This window comes from Lathamus discolor, chromosome 6 (genome assembly GCF_037157495.1).
Source record: "Lathamus discolor isolate bLatDis1 chromosome 6, bLatDis1.hap1, whole genome shotgun sequence".
NCBI lineage: Eukaryota > Metazoa > Chordata > Aves > Psittaciformes > Psittacidae > Lathamus > Lathamus discolor.
In genome coordinates, this window is record NC_088889.1 from 89,489,611 (window position 1) to 89,504,565 (window position 14,955).

Genomic DNA, 14,955 nt, shown 5'->3' on the forward strand with positions numbered 1-14,955 from the left:
CTTTTCTTTTCTTTTCTTTTCTTTTCTTTTCTTTTCTTTTCTTTTCTTTTCTTTTCTTTTCTTTTCCTTTTCTCTTTTCTTTTCTTTTCTTTTCTTTTCTTTTCTTTTCTTTTCTTTTCTTTTCTTTTCTTTTCTTTTCTTTTCTTTTCTTTTCTTTTCTTTTCTTTTCTTTTCTTTTCTTTTCTTTTCTCTTTTCTTTTCTTTTCTTTCCTTTCCTTTCCTTTCCTTTCCTTTCCTTTCCTTTCCTTTCCTTTCCTTTCCTTTCCTTTCCTTTCCTTTCCTTTCCTTTCCTTTCCTCTCCTTTCCTTTCCTTTCCCCTCTTTGCTTTCCCAATCCTTTCCTTCCAGCCAGCATTTTCCAGCACCAACAAAAACCACCCCACACCAGCAAATCTCTGCCTCTCACTGCCTCCCCCCATCCTCCCCAGCCCGACCCTCCCAGCAAACCCCTGGCATCAAGCACCCAAACCCCTCCACAATAAAGGAGGAAGACCCAAAGCGGGGGGAGAGGATGGAGCTGGCGGATGAGCCGGATTTCCATGCACCGGGACGAGGTTGGGGAGGCCACGGGCTTCCCCTGGCAAGGGATGGAGGAACCGGGGCCAGCAGAAACGTTGAGTCATGAGTGCGGTTCTCAGGCCGTGTTTTTATTCCCGAGTAAAATTCCTTGCTGGGGAGGAGCAGCGCTGGGAGCTTGGTGGTGGGGGGGGGGGTGTTGGATCTGAACTGAAGGATCCTGCCCTACAAATAGGGTGTTAATGGGCACGCACCCCATTGCGATGGGAATTCCCTGCTCCTGGAAGGAGGTTTGGAGATGGGGGGGGGATCTGCCCAGGGAATTCCCCAGCAGCTGGATGGGAGGAGCAGCGTGATGTGGGGGGGCTGCAGGACATGGGGACCCCATCCCTCCTCCTCCTCCTCCTCCTTCTCCCAGCCCATGCAATGGGCGGCGCAGCCCCGGCTCCATTTATCATCATCTGCGGGCAAGTGAAGTGTGCAGGGAGCAGCTGCTCCGGTGGCTGAGCGCCGAAATGGGGCGGGATGCAGCCGTGGGGGGGGGCCGTGGGGGGCTGCCCGCTGGGTACCAGCGTCCCCCCAGTCACTGCACTGGGATGGAGCGTTGGTGATGCGGGAGATGGTGGTGCTGATGGGGAGCACTGGGGAGAGGGTGTGTTAAAGGGGGTTCATTGGGGAGAGGGTGTGTTAAAGGGGGTTCATTGGGGAGAGGTTGTATTAAGGGGGTGCATTGGGGAGAGTGTGTGTTAAAGGGGTTCATTAAAGGAGGGGAACATTAAAAGGGTGCAATGGGGAGAGGGTGTATTATAGGGGATCATTAGGATGAGAGTGTCCTAACGGGAAGCACTGAGGAGAGGGTGCATTAAAGGGGGTGCATTGCGGAGGGGGTGTACTAAAGGGGTTCATTGTGAAGAGGGTATGTTAATGGGGTGCACTGGGGAGAAGTTGCATTATGGGGGTGCCTTAACAGGACCAGTGCATTGACAATGGGTGCAGGCAAAGGCAGTGCCAGGCACCACAGGAGCATCCATGGGGTGGGTGCAGAGAGAGACGGACAGAGCCACCTCCAAACAGCCTGGAGGCTCTGACCCAGTCCCAGGGGTCCCTTTGCACTGCCTGGGGGAGGTCCATCCCATTCCCAGCTCCTGGAGCACGACTCCTTTTCCCACACACCCTTCCCCTCCCCATTCCCCCCTCCTCAACCTCCCCTTTTCTCTCCTCCCTCAATAACCGAGTTCTCCGGAGCAGTTTGCGGTGTGGCAGGCAGCCAGAAAGGGTTTCTTTAACCTCCACCAGCTCACAATTAAACAAATCCGGGGCTGAGGCTCTTATTCCCCCCTCGAGAGCCACCAAAGGGGGGCTGGAGGCTGGGTCCTACCCCTTCCCCCCCCCCCTTTTGATGCCTCACGGCGTGGGGATGCACCCCAGGGCTGGGAACGGGTTTGGTGATGGGGTTTGGGGTCTGGTGCCAGCGCTGCTCCGATGCTGAAGCATCCCCTTGTGAGCGCACGCTGCTATTTATAGGCCTTGAGTCCTTGTTGATGGCGCAGCAGCAAAGGCGAGGAGGGAGCAGGCGGAACAGCAGGGCTGGAGCAGGCCCCATGGGATGAGCTGGGAAGCAAGGCTGGGATGCAGGGAACAGGGGGGTGCCCGCTGTCCCCAGTGGCACAGCACTGGGGGTCCTGGGTGCTTACCGAGGGTCCCCGGCCGTAGGAAGTCCTGGGCTGCCTTCAGAGGGCTCCGGATCCGGCCCTGCCTTTATCCCTGCCAGGCACAGGGATGGAGGGAAGAAAAGGGAAGGAGGGAGGGATTGAGGGGAGGAAAATAACACCAAAGGCAGCCAGGCAGCACAAATCCTCCCGAGCAGCAGGCAGGCTGCAGCGGCTGCGCTGGCAGCGGTGCCCCAGCTCCTGGCATCGTCCCCATGCGCTCTATCAGCCCCTGGCACCAAGTCACCCCATGCACCACGTCAGCCCCACGGGTCCTTTTGTGTCCCCAAAGGGTGATGCTGGGAGCTGTGGGGCTGGCTCTGTGTCCATAGGGGATGGGATGATCCAGGGTGGATGCAGCCAGAGGGGACAGTGTCAGACTGGCTCTGGGCACCGTGATGCTCCTCTTCCAATGCATGCCCTGGGGATCCCTTCCTGGGGTCCCACACCATGAGGCCTGCCTGCAGCGGTGGCTTTGCCATGCACTGATGGCCCCATATCAATTCCCATCACTGGGGCAGCAGGAGCGAGACTGGAAACTTCTCCAGGGCCAGGAAAGCAGGGACGTGGCAGGGGGAATGAGCGTGCAGGGCCCCTGGGATGCGGCTGCGGCTGCTCCTCCTCCCGGGAAGGGCCATAACCTTGCTGCTGTCGACAGCTTGATTTGATGCCATTAAAGCCTTTGCTCGGAAGCAGCCTACATCAGGCAGCAACATCTGCTGCAGCCCTTCTCTGGCAAAGCTGCAGCAGGGAGCTGGCCTCTGCTGCTGCCGATGGAGCCGGTGCTGCTGCGGATGGGGGTTGGCCCATTCCTGGTCCAGAATGGCAGCATCCGAACCTGGGCAGAGCCAAATGATGGGATGGCCTGTGGGGAGATGGGGCTGTGGCTCGGCACTGATTTCGGCTCATCCCGGATGGGGATGCAACGGGCAGCCCAAGCTGCACCTCCTGCCTGCTGGGCCTCATCCAGCCCCTCATGGTGTGATCCCCATAAGGAGGTACCCAGGGGAGCTGGATGAGCACCAGGTTTTGCCATGCACTGGGACATGGCTGAGGCTGGGCTTATCCTGCAGGCATGGCCGTGGCCTCATCCTGCTCAAGGGCTTCCTCCACATGCTCTATGTATGGGTACCCTGCACACATGCATGCATGCACATCCTGCACGCGTGCTCCCTCCGTGCATCCCCACCTCTGTGTGCCGGTGAGCAACCCATCCCCTTGCACCGGGTGCTCCTGCCCATCCTGCCATTGTCCCAGCCCAGGAAACCAACACTAATTAATTAATAACACTAATTAATAATGCAAGAGAAGGGGGGGGGGGGGAAGCTGCCCTTAAAGCACCAGCCCAAGGTCTTCTCAAGCCCATTTCATTTGTCAGACCTGGAGCATGAGGGGCCCTTTTCTCCCTTTAGTTCTCTCACTGCTGCCCAGGGCTATCCCAGAGACCTGGCTTTGATTTTGCTGCCTTTGTTCCCCCAGCCCTGGCACAGGACAGGGCAGTGCCATGGTTGGGGCTTTCACAGTGGCCTTCCTGGGTTTGGAATTGACCCATCCTTTTGCTGGGATCGAAGCTTTAACCAGAGCCTGTGGGATGCAGCTGCAGTGTGGGGGAGCGATGTGGAAAGCATCCAGAAAGATGGGGATGAAGATGGGGATGAAGTTGGGCTGGGCTGGATGGCACTGAGCCTGGTTCCATCGGTGCCAGAGGGCACAGTGGGATTGTTGCATCCCTAAGCCACCAGCGGGTATGGGAATACAACTGAATAACACCCCATATAGACCCCAAAGGGTGCCGAGGCGTTACTGGTGTTGGGGTGAGGAAGTGAGGCCGAGCTGGTGCTGATCCACAGCCAGAGCCGCTGGCAAAGGAGCACATTGTGGCGCAAGAGTGGCATGGGGACGCATAGGAACACACACACATCATCCCTGCAGCCCTTTGGGGCTGCCCTAACCCAGGCTCCCAGAGCTCAAACCACTCCAAAACACACTCGTGCTCATCCCAGCACCTCCAACCCACTGGTGCTGGGGAGGGACAGGATGCGTGCCCCCCCCCCCCACCACTTAGCCCTTCATTAGTCCCCACAAGGCACTCAGCTGCCTCTGGAGATCAAATCAGTGACCCAGGTGCTTCCCTGCACCTAATGCAAGCTGGGGTAGGAAATGGGGAGCTTTACTAATAGACGGCTGCTGGTGGGAGCAGGCAGCTTCCAGATGGTACCACACCGGGGCAGGGGGATCGGCTGGGGCCGGGGGGGGCTGCGGGAGGCGGCAGCAGGCAGGGTGAGTTGAAATGACTGTTTCTTGCAGCAGGGCCCTGTGGTTGTGGCCCTCCTCACTGCTGCTTCCAGTCATTAGCACAGTCATGAATAAGGGATGGTGAGAAGTGGGGTGCTGGGAGGGGGTTGTAGCATCCTGGTGTGTCTGGGGAGGGTAATAGGGGCCGAGGTGAGGGGCTTTGGGGGTGTGGACACAGAGCACTGGGGCTGGGGGACCCCAGTGTGGTGCAGGGGGTCACTGTGACATGCAGGCAGGCAGGGAGGGAGTTGTTTGCCCTGGCAGTTGTACCCCAGCCACTCACCCCCCCCCGCTCGCAGGCACCGTGCTGGGAAGCAGGGCGATGCAGCAAGGAGATGTGATCGAGGATGAGGCAGGGAGGTGCAAGGTGAGGTGATGCAGTGCCAAGTGATGTGATGTGGGGCGATGCAGAGCGATGCGAGGTGATGCAAAGCCAGCTGCTGTGATGTAGGGCGATACAGGGCGGTGCAGTGCAAGGTGATGTGATGCAGGGCGATGCGATGTGATGTGATGCAAGGGGATGTGATGGGATGCGGTGCAGGGCAATGGGATGTAGGGCAATACCAGGCGAGGAGATGGAAGGCAATACAATGTAATGCAATGCAATGGATGAGATGTGATGCAGGGCAATGTGATAGAGCGAGATGAAATGCAAGGTGATGTGAACCCAAACCATTCTGTGACTGTATGCAAGGCGATGCAATGCAGGGTGCTGTGATGCAGGGTGATGAATGCAGGGCAATGCAATGCAAGGCAACATGATGCAGGGAGATAAATTGCAAGGCAGCACAATGCAGGGCAATGAATGCAGGGTGATGAATGTGGGGTGATGAATGTAGGGCAATGCAATGCAAGGCAACACAATGCAGGGTGATTAAATGCAAGGCAATGCAATGAAGGGTGATGAATGCAGGGTGATGCAATGCAAGGCAACAAGATGCAGAGAGATTAAATGCAAGGCAATACTGTGCAGGGCTATGAAGGGCAATGTGCTGCTGGGTGATGCGAGGTGCTGCTGGGTGATGCGAGGTGATGCAGGACAATGTGAGGCAATGTAGGGCAATGCAAGACGATGCAGGGCAATGTGAGGTGATGCAGGGCAATGCAAGGTGATGCAGGGCAATGTGTTGTGATGTAGGGCAATGCAAGGTGATGCAGGGCAATGTGATGTGATGCAGGGCAGTGCAAGGCGATGCAGGGCAGTGTGAGGTGCTGTAGAGCAATGCAAGGCAAAGCAGGGTGATGTGATGCAGGGCAGTGTGAGTTGATGTAGGGCAATGCAAGGCGATGCAGGGCAATATGAGGCGATACAGGGCAATGTGATGCAGGGCTATGCAAGGTAATGGAGGGCGATGTGATGCAAAGCAATGCGATGCAGGGCAATGCAAGGTGATGCAAAGCAGGGCGATGTGAGGTGATGCAGGATGATGCGAGGCAATGCAGGGCGATGTGATGCAGGGCAATGCGATGCAGGGCAATGCAAGGTGATGCAATGCAGGGTGATGCGAGGTGATGCAGGGTGATGCAAGGCGATGCAAGGCGATGCAGGGCAGTGTAAGTGATGCAGGGCAAGGTGATGCAGGGCAGTGTAAGCAATGCAGGGCAAGGCAATGCAGCAGGGGTGCAGCTCTGCCCCGGCGGTGAAGCCCGGCGCGGTGGCGATGCTTCATTTGAATTCTCGCCTCTCTCTCTTCGCAGATAACGAGCCCGCGCCATGCAGTCCTTTCGAGAAAGGTGTGGTTTCCATGGCAACCAGCAGAGCTACCAGCCGACTTCACAAGATACATCACGCCTGGAGAATTACAGGCATCAAAGTCAGGCAGGGCCGAACTGCGAGCGGCAGAGGCTGGTGGCGAAGGAGTACTACAGTCAGCAGCAACTGCCGTACTCGGGCTACGAGAACAGCGCTGTGGAGAAATACCACCGGGGAAACAAGCAATTAGCAGGGCAGCAGCTGCAAGGCAGGCCGGCCTTTTCCAATTACACCGTGCAGGAGAACAGCCCCTACCCTGCCCGCTATTCGGGGGACGAGAGCCTGCAGGCGTGGGGTGGCCAACCGCAGGCGCTGCCCGGCGGCGTGGCCAAGTATGAGGACAGCCTGATGAAGAAGACGGCGGCGGCGCTGGCGGGCGGGCGGCCGTACCATGAGCCGGCAGCCACCTCGCTGCCCTTCCGGACTCACTTCCAGCAGCAGCAGCAGCAGCAGCAGCCGCCCGCGCTCCCCTACCCCAAGCTGCAGCGGCAGAAGCTGCCCAACGACGTCTCCTCGCCCATGCCCTTCTCGCAGAGCCCGCACTTCGGGCAGCACTCGCAGTCCTTCCCTGCTTCCTCCACCTACTCCTCGGTGCCGGGGGGCAGCCAGCCCGCGCACTCCTATAAGAGCTGCACGGCTCCCTCGGGGCAGCCGCCGCTGGAGCGGCCCCTGAGCAGCGCCGCCAGCCTGGCCCCTGGTCCCCGTGTGCCCAACCTGCACGGTTACCAGCCCAACCGCATCGGCTACGAGCAGCCGCCGCAGCCGCCGCCGCAGCCACCGCCGCAGCCTCCGCAGCCTCCGCAGCCGCCCCAGCCACCGCAGCCCTTGCAGGGACGGCACCATGCCCCGGAGACCCTCCACTACCAAAACCTGGCCAAGTACCAACATTACAACCAGCCCGGCCAGACCTATTGCCAGGGCGATGCGCCGCCGGTCCGCACACCGGAGCAGTACTACCAGACCTTCAGCCCCAGCGCCAGCCACTCGCCGGCTCGCTCCGTCGGCAGGTCCCCGTCCTACAGCTCCACTCCTTCCCCGCTGATGCCCAACCTGGAGAACTTCCAGTACAGCCAGCAGCCGCTGAGCGCCGGCGCCTTCCCGGCCGGCATCGCCGACCACAGCCACTTCATGCCGCTGCTGAACCCTTCTCCCACCGACGGGACGAGCCCCGATGCTCAGTCTGGCAACTGTAAGAACATGCAGAAGGAGAAGCTGCCTGAAAACCTGCTGTCGGACTTGAGCCTGCAGAGCCTGACGGCGCTCACCTCCCAAGTGGAGAACATCTCCAACACCGTCCAGCAGTTGCTGCTCTCCAAAGCGGCCGTGCCACAGAAAAAGGGCATCAAGACGCCGGCGAGGACCCCGGAGCAGCTCAAGGGGCAGCACTGCAGTCCTGAGAGCAGCACCTACTCGGCGGAGCAGGTGGGGACCCCGCTGTCCGACCCACTGAGCACCCCTCAGTCCGTCCACGCTGAGGCCCAGGACGCTGACTATCTCAGCGGGTCGGAGGATCAGCTGGAGAGGAGCTTTTTGTACTGCAACCAGAACCGCAGCCCTGCCCGCGTCAACAGCAACTCCAAGGCGAAGCCCGAGTCCGTGTCCACGTGCTCTGTGACCTCCCCGGATGACATGTCTACCAAATCCGACGATTCCTTCCAGAGCATCCACGCCAGCCTGCCCTTGGAATCCTTCACCAAGTACGTGACCAACGAACGGGACTGTCCCCGGCTGCTCCTCAGCGCCCTGTCCCAAGAGGAGCTGGCTTCCGAGATCATCGTCCTGCAGGATGCCATCAACGAGAAGGCGGATAAAGCCTGGGCCAACTTGCCCATGCTCAACAAGGAGGCCACCAAGTCCCCCTTCCAGCTGGAGAACCACCGGCCCTGCCTGGACTCCATGGTGAAGGGCGCCTGGCCCAGCCAGGGTGACTCCAGCACGCTCACCGAGCCCCTTAAGATGGACAAGGCTTCAGGAGCCAACGCGGGGAAGGAATTCGGTGAGGAGGTGTACGAGGGTCCGCAGGTAGAGTTCACAGCCACCGAAACCAAGGACTCATTGAAGGATGCTGCTCCACTCGCTTTCAACTCCAAACCCAACATCCCTGCGGCGACGTCAAGCGCAGGAGCCCCCGGCTATAGCTGCTACTCCAACACCACTGCCAACTCGGTGGGGTCTGAGAGCACCATGGAGAACTTTGAGTGGCCGGAGGAGAGCCTGGGCGATGCGTGCCTGCGGTGGAAGGAGCTGCAAGCCACCGAGCTCCCCAAGGCCTTGTTCCCCAATAAACTGGTGGCGTCCTGCAAGGAGAAAAAAAATGCCTGTGGCTTGGATCTGTGTGATGGAGAGCAGCCGGCCAAGAGCGAGCCGGACAGGGACTATGGCCAGCAGGAGGAGGAGGAGGAGGAGACGCTGACCTACGATGAAGCGGCGAAGGCAGACAGCGAGAGGTGGCTGCAGGACACGCGGCACTGCTGCTCGGCCGGGGACTTCAGTGAGATCCCCATCATCTCCTCGCCGGAGCTGAAGGAGTCGGACCTGGAGGCAGAGGAGTACTCGTCGCTGTGCGAGCTGGCCGGCTCGGAGCAGAAGTCGGTGGCATACGATGCCTCGCCACCCAAGCCCCCCGAGATGCCTGCGGTGCTGTCCTCCAGCGAGGTGCCCGTGTCCGCCGAGGAGACCGTGAGCACGGTGGAGAAGGAGAACTCGGCTCCCGCTGCACGTCTGTCTGGTCAGTCCGTCATCCTGCTGGGCCCCGCTGTGGGCACAGAGACCAAGGTGAAGAGCTGGTTCAAGTCCTCCCTGCCGCACATCCAGCCTGAGGAGGAGAGCGGCGCGGGGGATGCATCCCACCCGGAGGCGGCTGATGCTGAATCCACCCCCTCGGTCGCAGGGAAGCAGCAGCTCACCCCTGAAAATGCACTGGGGAAGGCAGAGCCCGTCTCTCGGGGTAAAAGCCTCCGCAACAAGAGGGTCCATTGCCGGCTGCCGGAGGGGGACAGCGCAGGTAACGCCGTGCTGAGCCCCTTTGATGATGGGCCAGCAACCGGTGGCGTGGCCAGCGCTTGCCTCGGACCAGACAGCCAAGCGGAGGTACCAAGCAAGAGCACCCACAGCCAGACCCCCCGCTTCCCAGCCGAGGGCTTGCCAGCTCGCATGTGCACCCGTTCCTTCACCGCCCTCGCCGAGCCCCGCGCCCCAGCCCCATTGGAAGGGCTGAAAGCCCCCACGCACCAGGAGAAGCTGGGCAAGAAGCCGGCTTGCGGCGCGAAGCAGCGGGTGGCCTTCAAAGCCAGGAAGCGCAGCAGCCGGCCGGCCCCCAAAGTGGTCCAGAGCACCGGGGACACCGCGCTGCTGGTGCCCAGCTTGGTGGTGGCGGAGGAGGTGGTGGGGCCGACGCCATTAGAGGCGGACGCGGTGGATGGCGGGGAGAGGGACCAGCGGTCGATGATCCTGCGCTCGCGGACCAAGGCGCAGGAGGTGTTCTACACCAAGAGGCAGCGGGGCAAGCGGGCGGCTGATGTGCGGCTCAAGAACTGCAAGGTGCCCAAGAAGCTCATCGCCAACAACCACCTCCCGCCCGCGTTCAAGCTGGCGGCCCCGGGCAGCCCGCATAAGGAGGGCAAGGTGGGTGCCCGGATGAAGCTGCCCAAAGCGGGGCCGGGCGTCGGGGGCAAGTTGTCCGAGCGGCCCCTGCACTCGCTGAAGAGGAAATCCACCTTCATGTCCCCCATCCCTGCCAAGAAGAGGAACCTGGTCCTGCGGAGCAACAGCGGTGGCGTGAAGGAGGAGAAGCCGGAGGGCCCCCCCAGCCTCTTCAAGAAGATGCCGGTGGCCAAGAAGGTGAAAACCAAGCTGCCCCCCAAGACCTCCGGCGAAGCCATCCCAAAGCCCCCTCCTCCAAAGGAGGCCCCTGATGTCTGCATCAAGATCACGTCGCGGGCGGCCTTCCAGGAGGCCACCAAGACCAAAGTGCTGCCTCCCCGCAAGGGCCGCGGCCTCAAGCTGGAGGCCATCGTGCAGAAGATCACCTCTCCCAACCTGAAGAAGTTCTCCTGCAAACCGGTGGTGGCGGCGGCGGCCACAGCCTACGGCACCTCGTTGAGCCCTATGGAGCGGGTGAAGCACAGCGGGGTGGCCGGTGACGCGCGGTTGCCCAAGCCGGTGTCAGCACAGAAGGCACCGGCTGTGCCGGGGGCAGAGCAGCTCTGCCGCAACCCCCATGGCCGAGCGCCCAAGGGGAAGCTGGGCGGTGGGAAGAAGCTCTCTGCTGAGATCTGCCATGGCGAGGCCTGCGCGCCGGCGCCGCCGGCTCAGCCCGGCTCCACCGTGGTGGCCAAGAGCTTGGGGCTGCTGCCCAAGAAGAGGAACCGCAAGGGCAAAGCGGCGGCGCTGGGCATGGCCAAGGCGCCCTTGGTGCCCGCGCTGTGCCCGCTGCGTGCGGGCGGCGGGGAGGAGGCACCGCGCGAGGGCAAGAAACCAAAGAGCGAGGAGAAGGAGATGGGTGAGGGCTCCCCCGAGGGACGCGCCGCGGCCGGAGCGGCGCGGGGACCGAAGCCGCGGGCCAACCACTCCAACTACAACGGCTACTCCAAGCGGCAGCGCAAGCGCCTCGGCCACGGCAAAGCCAAGGCGGTGCCGGCGCGGTGCAAGAGCCGCGGCAAGCGGCGGCGGCAGCCCCAGCAGGCCCCGTTGCTGCATCCCGCTGAGCCCGAGATCCGGCTCAAGTACATCTCCTGCAAGCGGCTGCGTGCGGACAGCCGCGCTCCCCCCTTTGCTCCCTATGTCCGCGTGGAGCGGCGCGGCGACTTCACCACCGCCTGCACCGTCATCAACACCCCCGGCGAGGAGGCACGGCTGCAACGGGGACCGGCCGGGCCGGCGCCGCGGCCAAGGGCAGCGCTGCCCGCCTCTTCCACCATGCACATGGGGCCGGTGGTGTCGAAGGCGCTGAGCGCTGCCTGCTTGGTGTGCTGCTTGTGCCGCAACCCCGCCAACTATAAGGACCTGGGGGACCTCTGCGGGCCCTACTACCCCGAGGACTGCCTGCCCAAGAAGAAGTCGCGGCTGAAGGAGAAGGCGCGCGTGGATGAGGATGCTCTCGCTGCCGAGCGGGCATCCCGAGGGATGGAGGGCGGCTGCGGTGCCGGCGCAAAGGCGGCGCGGCCCGAGGGTGGTGCTGAGGCGGGCAAGCAGAGCTCGCTGCGCTCCAGCCCGCGGGGCATGTTCCGTAGGCTGCAGAGCTGCTACTGCTGTGACGAGAGGACAGAGGGCGAGGAGGCGGCCGAAAAGCCCCGGCGGCACGAATGTCACAAGGCTGAGTCCCCGCCGCAGGAGCCGGTGGGAGACACGCAGGAGCATTGGCTGCACGAGGCTTGTGCCGTATGGACCGCTGGGGTTTTCCTGGTGGCGGGGAAGCTCTACGGGCTGCAGGAGGCTGTCAAGGCGGCTGCCGACCTGGTAAGAGCTCGCCTGCCTGCCCGGCGTGGTGCCGCACCGGCCGCCTTCACCTGGAGCTGATCCCACCGGGATGGAGTACATAGGGTTGGCCCCGATGAGTTGCCTTAGGAGGGGAAGTGGGTGTTCAGGCACTGCTGGCATCCCGTGGGATTTGTGCTGCTGCGTCTCTGATAGCACCTAAACACCCCCTTTTAGGCGTAGAAATGTGCTTGTGGTGTTACGGTGTGGGAGGGTGACGGGACATCCCCAGCACCACGAGGATGCTGAGCCTGGTGGGTCTCATCCCCCCGGCTCAGCCGTGTATTGCATGGGGTTGGCTTGGATGCAGCCTGGCGAAGGCAGGATGGGAGGTGAAAATGGGCACAGTGTGGCCCGATGCCACAGTGATGGGCAGCAGGGGAAGGGGACAGGCTCCCTGCAGAGCCTGGGGTCTCCAGCAAGCCCCCCCAGTCCCATGTTTGGGGCTGGCTGTATTCAGGCCTGTGTGTTCAGCCTGTTTCCATGGCTGGCTGGAGGCTGCTGCGTGCTCCCATCCCTGCAGCACCCACTGAGGATGGGGCAGGAGATGGGGAACACCGTGACCCATGGCAGATCCCCATGTCCATGCCCCATAGGGGATGGCTGAGGGCTCGGTGCCATCCAGAGGAGTGGTACCGCATGTGAAAACCTTGTGTGTGGTTGTTAACGGCCGAGTGAGAGGCACAGCATCACCAGTGGTGCGCCGGCACGGGAGGAAGGATGCTGCTGGGGTGGGAGGCGCAGGGATGCTCCGGGATGCTCCGGGATGCTCCTGGGCTCTGACGATGGGCTCTCTCTGTCTCTCCACATCTCTCCCTCCCTGCTATGAATCCCCGGGTGCGCTTAAAGAAGTGCTCGAGCTGCCAGCAAGCGGGAGCCACCGTGGGCTGCTGCCAGAAGGGGTGTCCCCACACCTACCACTACGCGTGTGCCGTCGACACAGGTGAGCCCCATGTGGGGGACAGGGGCATGGGGTCCCCTGGCAATCTCTGCTGTGCTCAAGCCCAACCAAGGCCATAGGATCGGGGAGTGGTTTTGGTTGGAAGGGACCTTAAAGCTGATCCAGTTCCAACCCCTGCCTAAGAGCTCATCTCAGTCTCCCCTCGGGCAGGTTAAAGCCATTCCCCTTGGCCTGTCCCTACAGGCCCTTGTCCAAAGCCCCTCTCCAGGTTTCCTGGAGCCCCTTTAGGCATTGGAATACTGTTCGGATGGGATTGCTGGGATGGCAATGCCCCTGCACCAACAATGCTGGCTGATGGCCCGAGTTTGTCTGGCCTCAGCTAACCCCTTCATTCAGGGGACATTGAACCAATGTCCCCTTCATTCAAGCACTGTGGCTGGGGCATGCGGTGACAGGAGGTCATGGGCTGGGGAGGACATTGTGTCCCCATCCCTTGGGGATGCATCCCTTGGGAGCATCCATCCAGCAGCACAGGGCCCCCCTGACCCGACCTTCTCCTCTCCTCACAGGTTGCTTCTTAACTGAAGAGAGCTTCTCTCTGAAATGTCCCAAACACAAGGTAAGTCCAGAGCCCCCTGTGTGCCCCCCCCCCCACCAATGCTCTGCAGCCACCCTGGGGTGGGAGCACCCACCTTTGGACCACGGACCCCGTGGGGACACCCCGCTCAGTGTCAACCCCATGTACCGATGGGGAACCGCGGTCCTGGGGTTACCAAGCCACTGGGGGACAGGTGATGGGGATGGCAGGTCCGGGACCCCCAACCATGCTCGGGGGGGGGGGGGGGGGGTGTCCCCCTTCCTTAAGCACTGACAAGGTGGGGGTGAGAGTGGACCCCATGGGTGGGAGCCCCACTTTTCTCGGGTGGGCAGGGTGGCCGCTGATGGGGACCGGACCCCCCCATACCCATCCATGGGGACCACCGGGCTGACACCCCCCTTCTCCCCGCAGAGGCAGCCGGTGTAGCGCCCCGCGGGCACCCGCCCCGGCCGCCAGCGAGGGACCGGTGGAGGAGGCAGCGCCCGGGGAGCGGGGCCGGGATGCACCGGGCAGTACCGGGCTATACCGAGCAGTACCGGGCTGTACCGGGCTATACCGAGCAGTACCGGGCTGTACCGGGATGCACCGGGCAGTACCGGGCTGTACCGGGATGCACCGGGCAGTACCGGGCTGTACCGGGCTATACCGAGCAGTACCGGGATGCACCGGGCTGTACCGAGCAGTACCGGGCAGTACCGGGCTGTACCGGGGTGCACCGGGCAGTACCGGGCTGTACCGGGCTGTACCGGGATGCACCGGGCCGTACCGGGCAGTACTGGGCTATACCGGGCCATACCGGGCTATACCGGGCCGTACGGGGCAGTACCGGGCTATACGGGGCTGTACCGGGTATGCGCAGCGCTGCCGCCCCGTTCTCCCCCGCAGCCCGTTCCGAGCGGGCTGAGCCAGCGCCGGGTTTTCCCCCTCGCCGGGCCCCGGCAAAACCCGGCCTGGCCGTCGGGGATTCGGAACGGGATCCCCCGGCCCGCGATCGCTGCACAGGGGGGTGGGGGGAGGGATGGGAGGAGCAAAGGGGGGTACAAAGGGGGGGTCCCGGCGATGTTGTCTTACTGTGGGGCCGCCGGGCCCCGCTGTGGGTCCCGGCTCCCCATATCTCACACTGATCTGATCTGAGATGTTGCCTTCAGCAAACCTCACGGTGTCTGTCTGTATATACGTGCGGAGAAAAAGAGTCAAAAATAGACAAAAAAAAAAAAAAGACAAAAAAAAAGGACAAAAAACCATAAAAAAGGATAAAAAAATAGAGACAAACCAACGGCCTGCTGTTTGAAACACCACTCTGCTTTATCCATTCCCTTCCTCCATCTCCTGTCTGCCCCAAACCATCCCTGGGTGCCAGACCCTGTGCTGGGGTGATGGGTGCTTGGCTTGGGCTGGGAGGCACCCATTGCCTCCAAACCCCGGCCCATTGCACCCATCACCCTCCCGCTCCGTGGGGCGCTGGCACTGATGGGATGGGGACACTGGTCCTGCTCTGTGGGACCCCCAAAACCATCCTTCTCGCTCTGCTTTGGCGTCAACAGCATCTCCTCATGGCGCTGGGCTTTGCTCCCTTTGCTTGTGCAGAACCCCATGGCTTTGGGTGCAGACCCCAGGGTTTTAGCCTGATGCAAGGTACAAACGGCTTCCAGCTGGCAGCAGGGTCCTTATGGGAGGAGGAGGAGGCTTTTGCTTCCTCCCTCTGCATA

General features: G+C 61.7%; 1 protein-coding gene across 2 annotated transcripts in view; it reads left to right on the forward strand.

Moving 5' to 3' along the window:
- The window catches only part of RAI1 (retinoic acid induced 1), a 71,031-nt gene extending 56,784 nt beyond the window's left edge, over positions 1–14,247 (forward strand). For both annotated transcript variants that reach the window (XM_065684665.1, XM_065684664.1), the window contains 4 exons: positions 6,218–11,729; positions 12,597–12,690; positions 13,218–13,267; positions 13,658–14,247. In XM_065684665.1, the coding sequence (XP_065540737.1) occupies positions 6,234–11,729; positions 12,597–12,690; positions 13,218–13,267; positions 13,658–13,672 (5,655 nt within the window). In that variant the 5' untranslated portion in view covers positions 6,218–6,233 and the 3' untranslated portion in view covers positions 13,673–14,247. The remainder of the gene's footprint in view (positions 1–6,217; positions 11,730–12,596; positions 12,691–13,217; positions 13,268–13,657) is intronic.
- The last annotated feature ends 708 nt before the right edge of the window (positions 14,248–14,955 follow it).